The sequence below is a fragment of the Anolis sagrei genome, chromosome 4 (genome assembly GCF_037176765.1).
Source record: "Anolis sagrei isolate rAnoSag1 chromosome 4, rAnoSag1.mat, whole genome shotgun sequence".
In the NCBI taxonomy this organism is placed as follows: Eukaryota; Metazoa; Chordata; class Lepidosauria; order Squamata; family Dactyloidae; genus Anolis; species Anolis sagrei.
In genome coordinates this window covers 4,705,001-4,715,999 of record NC_090024.1, presented here as the reverse complement: position 1 = coordinate 4,715,999, position 10,999 = coordinate 4,705,001, and the positions used below count along the sequence as shown (strand labels likewise).

The 10,999-nt window shown below is 39.5% G+C and overlaps 1 protein-coding gene across 1 annotated transcript in view; it reads left to right on the top strand.

Moving 5' to 3' along the window:
- Positions 1 to 109: 109 nt before the first annotated feature.
- The window catches only part of RECQL4 (RecQ like helicase 4), a 218,249-nt gene continuing 207,359 nt past the window's right edge, over positions 110 to 10,999 (top strand). The window contains exons 1-3 of the mRNA XM_067467230.1: positions 110 to 155; positions 9,036 to 9,188; positions 10,686 to 10,719. Coding sequence (XP_067323331.1) covers positions 9,105 to 9,188; positions 10,686 to 10,719 — 118 coding nt within the window. The 5' untranslated portion in view covers positions 110 to 155; positions 9,036 to 9,104. The remainder of the gene's footprint in view (positions 156 to 9,035; positions 9,189 to 10,685; positions 10,720 to 10,999) is intronic.

Genomic DNA, 10,999 nt, shown 5'->3' with positions numbered 1-10,999 from the left:
TCCCATGGAGACGGTTATCCCGCCTACCGAGAGCGATAATCTGATTGGTTTAAACCTCTAGCCCCGCCCTTTAGACGCGCTAGCTGAGCTGCTATTGGCCAGCGCTTGGGAGCGCGGGAGCACAGAGTATGGCCAGGCTGGCAATGGAAAGGAAGGTACTGTCATGGGAGTCTTTACTTTGAATGTTTGCAAAAGTTACTTTTTTTGTACCATTCTTGTATTTCCTTGGCTCTCTGGAAAAGTTACTTTTCTGACATTACTCACCTATGTTATGTGTGTGAATATTCTGACATGTGTATATGTGTGTATATTTATATTCTTAACATATGTATATATGTGTATTCTGACATGTATGTATGTGTATATATTCTGACATGTATATACGCCTGTGTGTGTGTGTATTCTGAGATGTATATACATGTGTATGTATTCTGACATATGTATATATGTGTATGTGTGTATTCTGACGTATGTGTGTCTGTCTGTGTGTCTTCCCCAATATCTACATATTCTGAGATATGTATATATGTGTGTGTGTTTATTCTGACATGTATACATGTGTGTATATATTCTGACATGTGTGTGTATATTTATATTCTGACATATGTATATATGTGTATATATATTCTGACATGTATATACACCTGTGTGTGTGTATTCTGAGATATATATACATGTGTATGTATTCTGATATGTATATATGTGTATATATATTCTGACATGTATATACGCCTGTGTGTGTGTGTGTGTATACACACTATATTCTGAGATATGTATATATATATGTGTGTGTGTATTCTGACATGTATATAACTGTGTATATTTATATTCAGACATATGTATATGTGTGTATGTGTGTATTCTGACATATGTACATATGTGTATATATATTCTGACATGTATATACGCCTGTGTGTGTATATATACACTATATTCTGAGATATGTATATATATGTGTGTGTGTATATTCTGACATGTATATATGTGTGTATATATTCTGACATGTATATATGCCTGTGCGTGTATATATACACTATATTCTGAGATATGTATATATATGTGTGTGTGTGTATATTCTGACATGTATATATGTGTGTATATATTCTGACATGTATATACACCTGTATATACACCTGTATAGAAATAAAGCAAATAAATATGTGTGTGTGTGCGTATATATACTATATTCTGAGATATGTATATATATGTGGGTGTGTATTCTGATATGTATATATGTGTATATATATTCTGACATGTATATACGCCTGTGTGTGTGTGTGTGTGTGTATACACACTATATTCTGAGATATGTATATATGTGTGTGTGTGTGTGTATTCTGATATGTATATAAGTGTGTATATTTATATTCGGACATATGTATATGTGTGTATGTGTGTATTCTGACATATGTACATATGTGTATATATATTCTGACATGTATATACGCCTGTGTGTGTATATATACACTATATTCTGAGATATGTATATATATGTGTGTGTGTATATTCTGACATGTATATATGTGTGTATATATTCTGACATGTATATATGCCTGTGCGTGTATATATACACTATATTCTGAGATATGTATATATATGTGTGTGTGTGTATATTCTGACATGTATATATGTGTGTATATATTCTGACATGTATATACACCTGTATATACACCTGTATAGAAATAAAGCAAATAAATATGTGTGTGTGCGTATATATACTATATTCTGAGATATGTATATATATGTGGGTGTGTATTCTGATATGTATATATGTGTATATATATTCTGACATGTATATACGCCTGTGTGTGTGTGTGTGTGTGTGTGTATACACACTATATTCTGAGATATGTATATATGTGTGTGTGTGTGTATTCTGATATGTATATAAGTGTGTATATTTATATTCGGACATATTATATGTGTGTATATGTGTGTATGTGTGTATTCTGACATATGTACATATGTGTATATTCTGACATGTATATACGCCTGTGTGTGTATATATACACAATATTCTGAGATATGTATATATATGTGTGTGTGTATATTCTGACATGTATATATGTGTGTATATATTCTGACATGTATATATGCCTGTGTATTCTGAAATGTATATGACTTGTCTGTAGTTCCCCTAGTACCATGCAGCTGTGGACAAGTCCTACTTACTTACTTAGGCGATCCCCCATTGTCTGAGTAGGGTGGGTCCATAGCTGACTGTGGAGCCCTATTCTTGATCTGCATCTTCTCCCGCAGTGAGGGCATCGGTTTCCAGGTGGAAGGCGATCCCGGTTGGGGTTGGCTTGATGTGCCTTCCTTTTGGCACATTTCTCCCTTCCGCCCTCCATTAATGCCTCTTCAAATTCTGCAGCACTGCTGGGCACAGCTGATCTCCAGCTGGAGCGCTCAAGGGCCAGGGCTTCGCAGTTCCCAGTGTCTATGCCAGAGTTTTTAAGGTTGGCTTTGAGCCCGTCTTTCTTTCAATCTCTTTTCCTGCCCACCAACATTCCGTTTTCCACTTTGAGTTCAGAGTGGAGCAACTGCTTTGGGAGACGGTGGTCGGACATTTGGACAATGTGGCTAATCCAGCGGAGTTGATGGCGGAGGAGCATTGCTTCAATGCTGGTGGTCTTTGCTTCTTCCAGCACGCTGACGTTTGTCCGCCTGTATTCCCAAGAGATTTGCAGGATTTTCCGGAGGCAGCACTGATGGAATCGTTCCAGGAGTTGCATGTGACGTCTGTAGACAGTCCACATCTCACAGGCGTAGAGCAGAGTTGGGAGGACAGTATCTTTATAAACAAGCCCCTACGGATGTCGCGATCCTCAAACACTCTCTGCTTCATTCGGAAAAAAAGCTGCACTCGCAGAGCTCAGGCGGTGTTGAATTTCAGTGTCGATGTTGACTTTGGTGGAGAAGTGGCTGCCAAGGGAACAGAAATGGTCAACATTTTCTAATGTTACCCCATTAAGCTGTATTTATGGCATTGGAGAGGGATTGGCTGGTGGCTGCTGGAACAGCACTTTGGTTTTCTTGATGTTTAATGACAGGCGAGTTTCTCGTATGCTTCTGCGAAGGTGTTTAGAGTGGCTTGCAGGTCTTCTTCTGAATGCGCACAGACGACGTTGCCATCAGCAACAGATGGTGTTGCTACCTTGGTTTTGGCTTTCAGTCTGCTGAGGTCAAACAGCTTGGCATCTGTCCGATCGATGATTTCCACTCCAGTGGGAAGGTTCCCATCAACAAGATGAAGTCTCATAGCGATGAAGATGGAAAATAAGGTTGGGGAAATAATAACACATCCCTGTTTGACACCTGATTCCACCTTAAATGGGTCACTTTGGGAGCCATTGCTGTCCAAGACGGTTGTCATCATGGAGGAGCCGCAGAATGTTCACAAATTTGTTAGGGCACCCGATTTTTTGGAGGATGGTCCAGAGAGCGCTGTGATTCACTGTGTCGAATGCCTTTGTATATATATTCTGAGCTATTTGTATATATATTATGTGTGTATAGCCTTTTGGAGGTGTAACCCTTCTGGAGATTAACTGGCATTCACACTATTTGGTGAATCTTCTCTTTAGTGGTACATTTGCAAGGCAAATTAGGCTTCTCACTTGTTAGACTGATATACCTGGTTATCTCTCTGAACCATCAGGAAAAAGTATGCCAATGCATGAAATATATTGCAGATCTTCAGAAGTGTTATTTCAGTTGCCCAAAAAGACATCTACTTTCCCATAAAATATATTGCTTTAATAGCTCTCAAGAGACCAAAAAATAGTCTTTATTAAAAGTAACATAGTTGATTTACTTACAAACTTCATGTTGAAGCATCCAGGTACATTTCTTATTGGTTGAGAGTTTAAACAGTAAGTTCTCTAAAGCATTTTGACACTACTGACTTCTAAACTGTATTCACTTCTAAAATGGAGTCTCAGTCTCAATAGTCCCAGATCTGGTCACATGGTCTGCAGTCCCACCTGCAACCTCAAACAACATAGAGTTAAGGGAAAACTGCATACTAAATCATGTACATACAATATAGTAAGCAATCACAGTTATATACATTACAAATAACTAGCATGGGAGGCTTGTAAAAGACTGCTATTTCCAACCTATGTCTTCTATCTATCTATATATCTATGTTGTTGCTCATTCGTTCAGTCGTCTCCGACTCTTCGTGACCTCATGGACCAGCCCACGCCAGAGCTCCCTGTCGGCCGTTACCACCCCCAGCTCCCTCAAGGTCAGTCCAGTCACTTCAAGGATGCCATCCATCCATCTTGCCCTTGGTCGGCCCCTCTTCCTTTTGCCTTCCACTTTCCCCAGCATCATTGTCTTCTCTAGGCTTTGCTGTCTCCTCATGATGTGGCCAAAGTACTTCCACTTTGTCTCTAGTATCTTTCCCTCCAATGAGCAGTCGGACTTTATTTCCTGGAGGATGGACTGGTTGGATCTTCTCACAGTCCAAGGCACTCTCAGCACTTTCCTCCAACACCACAGCTCAAAAGCATCTCTCTTCCTTCGCTCAGCCTTCCCTAAGGTCCAGCTCTCACATCCGTAGGTTACTACAGGGAAGACCATGGCTTTGACTAGGCAATGGATCTTTGTTGCCAGTCTGATGTCTCTACTCTTTACGATTTTATCGAGACTGGACATTGCTCTCCTCCCAAGAAGGAAGCGTCTCCTGATTTCCTGGCCACAGTCCGCATCTGCAGTAATCTTTGCACCTAGAAATACAAAGTCTGTCACAGCCTCCACGGTTTCTCCCTCTATTTCCCAGTTGTCAATCATTCTTGTTGCCATAATCTTGGTGTTTTTTTGACGTTTAGCTGCAACCCGGCTTTTGCGCTTTCTTCTTTCACCTTGATTAGAAGGCTCCTCAGCTCCTCCTCGCTTTCGGCCATCAGGGTGGTGTCATCTGCATATCTGAGGTTGTTAATGTTTCTTCCAGCCATTTTCACCCCAGCTTTGCATTCCTCAAGCCCCGCACACCCTCGCATGATGTGTTCTGCATACAAGTTAAAAAGGTTGGGTGAGAGGATGCAGCCTTGCCGGACGCCTTTCCCAATCTTGAACCAGTCTGTTGTTGTTGTGTATATATCTATACACATAATAAAAGTGAAAATGTGTATGCGAGTATGAGGCAGAGGTGTCCACTTACACAGACAGCTTTCCACCTCCACATACAGCTAGTTATTATATTATTATAATATGTTATGCTGCTGTGGCCCAGTCTGGTAATTTGGAAAATAAAGTAATGAGAAAGTGTTGGTTTCTAATATATGTCATGTCTTTCTGCTTGTGAGTAAACAGTATTTATTGTTGTTTCTTTGTCAGTGTTGATGTGGAGAGTGTCTGGTTTGCCCACCCTGGAATATGCAACATATCCTAGTCCTTCTTTAAGGGTCTCTTTCAAATCTATGATACTCTGTGTGTGTGTGTGTGTGTGTGTGTGAGAGAGAGAGAGAGAGAGAGAGAGAATCATATCTATCTATCTATATTTATGACTGGATGGCTCTTCGTCAGGAGGGCTTTGATTACATTTTCTTGCCCTGATGAAGGGAGTTGGATTGGATGGCCTTAAGTATTTTCTGTTGGTCATGGGGGTTCTGCGTGGGAAGTTTGCCCCATTTCTGTCGTTTGTGGGTTTAATTGTAGTGAACTATAAATCCCAGTAACTACAAATCCCAAATGTCAACGTCTATTTCCTCCAAACTCCATCTGTGTTTATATTTAGGCATATGGAATTTTTGTGTCAAGTTTGGTTCAGATCTATCATTGTTTGAGTCCATAGTGCTCTCTGGGTGTAGGTGAACTACAACTCCCAAACTCAAGGTCAATGCCCACCAAACCCTTCCAGTGTGTTCTGTTGGTCATGGAAATCCTGTATGCCATGTTTGGTTCAATTCCATCATTGGTGGAGTTCAGAATGCTCTTTGATTGTAGGTGAACTATAAATGCCAGCAACTACTACTCCCAAATGTCAAGGTCTATTTCCCTTAAACTCCATCTGTGTTCATATTTGGGCATATGGAATATTTGTGGCAAGTTTGGTCCAGATCCATCATTGTTTGTGTCCACAGTGCTCTCTGGATGTGGGTGAACTACGATTTTTTTTCTGTTAGTCATGGGAAAACTGTGTGCTAAGTTTGGCCCAATTCCATCATTGGTGGAGTTCAGAATGCTCTTTGATTGTAGGTAAACTATAAATGCCAACAACGACAATTCCCAAATGACAAAATCAATTTTTTTGAGCGGAGGACATAAATTGGACTGTTAGATGTCTTGTGTCCAAATTTGGTGTCAATTCCCCCAGTGGTTTTCGAGTTCTGATGGTAGCACAAACGAACATTACATTTTTATTTATATAGATATACAATAACATTATTTCAGTATATTAAACTACATTAATTTATATATATATATTATACATTTATATTATAATATATTACTAGTATATATTATCTTATAATATATTATAGTACATTGCATAATTATATATTACAACTAGCTGTCCCCTGCCACACGTTGCTGTGGCCCAGTCTGTGTATATGTGCTTTGTGTGTGTATATGTGTGCGTCTATTTGCGTATATGTGTATATGTGTGTGTGTGTGTGTGGTTTTGCACATGCGTTGTAATGGGTTTTTTTTGTTTTTAAAGTCTCTTCCACTGCGTTTTTTCAGTGTTTTTATGCGTGATGGTCACTCGTTGGCCTGAGAGGTGTCTTGTGTCCAAATTTGGTGACAATTTGTCCAGTGGTTTTTGGGTTATGTTAATCCCACAAACGAACATTACATTTTTATTTATATAGACTAGCCATCCCCTGCCACATGTTACTGTGGCCCAATCTGTGTTTATGTGTTTTGTATGTGTATATATGTGTATGTGTGTGTGTGTATATTTGTGCATATGTGGTTTTACACATGCATTGTAATTTTAAAAAATATTTTGACTTTTAAAGTCTCTTCTGCTATGTTTTCCAGTGTTTTTATGAGTGATGGTCATTTGTTGGCCTGAGAGGTGTTTTGTGTCCAAATTTGGTGTCAATTGGTCCAGTGGTTTTTGGGTTATGTTAATCCCACAAACAAACATTTATAAAGATATATACTATGTTGCTCATTCGTTCAGTCGTCTCCGACTCTTCGTGACCTCATGGACCAGCCCACGCCAGAGCTCCCTGTCGGCCATCACCACCCCCAGCTCCTTCAAGGTCAGTCCAGTCACTTCAAGGATGCCATCCATCCATCTTGCCCTTGGTCGGCCCCTCTTCCTTTTGCCTTCCACTTTCCCCAGCATCATTCCCTTTTCTAGGCTTTGCTGTCTCCTCATGATGTGGCCAAAGTACATCCACTTTGTCTCTAGTCTCCTTCCCTCCAATGAGCAGCCGGGCTTTATTTCCTGGAGGATGGACTGGTTGGATCTTCTCGCAGTCCAAGGCACTCTCAGCACTTTCCTCCAACACCACAGCTCAAAAGCATCGATCTTCCTTCGCTCAGCCTTCCCTAAGGTCCAGCTCTCACATCCGTAGGTGACTACAGGGAATACCATGGCTTTGACTAGGCGGATCTTTGTTGCCAGTCTGATGTCTCTACTCTTTACTATTTTATCGAGACTGGACATTGCTCTCCTCCCAAGAAGGAAGCGTATTCTGATTTCCTGGCCACAGTCTGCATCTGCACTCATCTTTGCACCTAGAAATACAAAGTCTGTCACGGCCTCCACGGTTTCTCCTTCTATTTTCCAGTTGTCAATCATTCTTGTTGCCATAATCTTGGTTTTTTTGACGTTTAGCTGCAACCCGGCTTTTGCGCTTTCTTCTTTCACCTTGATTAGAAGGCTCCTCAGCTCCTCCTCGCTTTCGGCCATCAGGGTGGTGTCATCTGCATATCTGAGGTTGTGAATGTTCCTTCCAGCCATTTTCACCCCAGCCTTGCATTCATCCAGCCCCGCACATCCTCGCATGATGTGTTCTGCATACAAGTTAAAAAGGTTGGGTGAGAGGATGCAGCCTTGCCGGACGCCTTTCCTAATCTTGAACCAGTCTCCTGTTCCGTGGTCAGTTCTGACTGTTGCTCCTTGGTCCTTGTACAGATTCCTCAGGAGAGAGGGAAGGGGGCTTGGGATGCCCATCCCACCAAGAACTTGCCACAATTTATTATGATCCACACAGTCAAAGGCTTTAGAAGAGTCAATGAAGCAGAAGTAGATGTTTTTCTGAAACTCCCTGCCTTTCTCCATTATCCAGCATCCGAATATAGGCAATCTGGTCTCTGGTTCCTCTGCCTTTTCTAAACCCAGCTTGAACATCTGGCAACTCTCGCTCCATGTATTGCTGGAGTCTTCCTTGCAGGATCTTGAGCATTACCTTCCTGGCATGAGAAATAAGGGCCACTGTACGGAAGTTTGAGCAGTCTTTCGCATTTCCCTTTTTTGGTATGGGGATATAAGTTGATTTTTTCCAGTCTGATGGCCATTCTTGTGTTTTCCATATTTGCTGGCAAATGGCATGCATCACCTTGACAGCATCATCTTTTAAGCATATTATAGGCTTTGTTTTTTATTATGTATGTTTTGTGGAAACTCTATAGCAAGCAACCTTTGCATTTTATCTAAATGATTTATTTATTTTGCAATTGTATAGTTTTGCATAAGAAGCCCAGCATTTACTATTTGGCAGGTTCATAACAATAATACTAATAATTGTTGTTGTTGTTATTTGTTATCTGCCCCAAAGCAGGAGACAACAGAGTTGAAATATGTCATCATAATATAATGAATTCAATAAAACAAATATATTAAAACTTATTTTTATAAAATGCATGTATCAGAATACATGGACCAAAGATTAAAACACCGTAGACATACAATGTGAATTTAAAATTCATCGTTAAGGATAAAAGGGGAAAAGGAATTGGTTGAAAAGTGGAATTCAGCATTTATATTACAAATTCCCATGAGTCTTCCTAATTTTTGTTCTCTCTGGTGTTCACCTTGGTTAACCTGATATTTCTGTCTTTTCATACAGGGAAATTGTTTTTATTTATTCATTCATTTTTATTTTAATCTATCTTTGGAAACCTTGTTCTGAGAGAATATGGACAGGTGCCATGAAGTTAAATTACTGCTGAAACGATGGGAGGCTTCATTTTTTCAGGAGAATCAAAGGAAACCAAACAAGGTAATTTGAACATTAAGGGGTCCAGCTACACGACAGTTATAATGCAGATTTAACTGCATTGTACGGTCAGTGTATAATGCAATTTAACTGCATTCAACTGGGTTATATGACCATATAGTTCAATTATAATGGTAGTGTTGACGGGGCCTGGGTGGCAACTCAGAGTGAATCTTTACTGTAGAATTAATGCAGTTTTGATAACACTTTAACTGCCATGGCTCAGTGCTATGGAATCATGAGACTGTAGTTTGGCAAGAGAAGGCTATTATTATTATTATTATTATTATTATTATTATTATATATTTATTTATTTACTTATTTATTTACTTTGCTTCTATACGGCTGTATCTCAAGCCCGAAGGCGACTCACGGCGGTTCACAAACAGTAGAAACAGTAGAAACAGCAGTGGTTCCATACAACATATAACAATTGACTTAACACATTATCCATAAATTACCAATAAGCAATTACAATGCACAATTATTACAAAAAACAACCGTACCCAATCTTCTCATCATCCAAGCGTAGTCCAGGTTCGTCGTCCATTGTTCCGTTCCTATGTTCCATTACCAGATTGCACTCAATTACTCAAACGCCTGCACAAACAGCCAGGTCTTCACCTTTTTGCGGAATACTATTAGAGATGGTGCGAGTCTAATGTCCGTAGGAAGGGCGTTCCACAGCCGAGGAGCCACCACCGAGAAGGCCCTATCTCTCGTCCCCGCCAGCCGAGCTTGAGAAGCAGGCGGGATCGAGAGCAGGGCCTCCCCGGAAGATCTCAAAGTCCTGGTGGGTTCATAGGCAGAGATGCGGTCGGATAGGTAGCTTGGGCCGGAACCGTTTAGGGCTTTAAAGGCCAACGCCAGCACTTTGAATTCAGCCCGGTAGCAGATCGGTAGCCAGTGGAGTTGGCGCAACAGGGGGGTTGTATGCTCCCTGCGCTCCGCTCCTGTTATATTGTATATTATATGTTATTATGTAATATATAATATTATATACTAATATATAATATATAATATTACATATATATGTAATATATAATATTATATACTAATATGTAATATATAATATTACATATATATATATATTATATAATAGTTATTATATATTATTATTATTACTGTTATTATTATTATAATATTTATTTATAATCTGTTTTATGTCTCCCGAAGAAGACTCAAAGTGGCTTAAGCTAAAAGCATTGCCATGTAATTTAAAATATACAAATTTGCAAACATTAAAACAGAATTAAATATAAACAGTATTTTAAAAATCACAGTTTAAAATCCATTAAAACATATTCAGAGTGAAACAACCTCAGACTAGACTTCTAATATTTAGACTAAAATTCCCAGGACTCCTTAACATTGAGCCATGGCAGTTAAAGTGGTATCAAACTGCACTAGTTTTACGGTGTAGACATGCTGTCAGAGTATTACTGCAAGGCAGGTCTATTTTCCAAGCCATTTCCTAACAAATCTGCTTTTATATCCTAGGAGGATATGATGGGAGCTCCCATAGAGATCAAAAGTAAGTACAGCTCTTTTCTGGAGTACACTCTATTTTAATATTTAACCACATCAAGTGTTTGTTTCTTTTGTTAATTATTTAAATTGTCAGGCATCTTTTGCAGATAAGTTTGCCGTCAGAGCCACTGGTTTAAAATACAAGAATTCCTAGAATTCTGTATTTAAAATCCTATATAATAGTTGCCAATTGAAAGGACAGTATCTCGTGTCTGTATTGTCGAAGGCTTTCATGGCTGGAATCACTAGGTTCTTGTGGGTTTTTTCGGGCTATAGAGCCATGT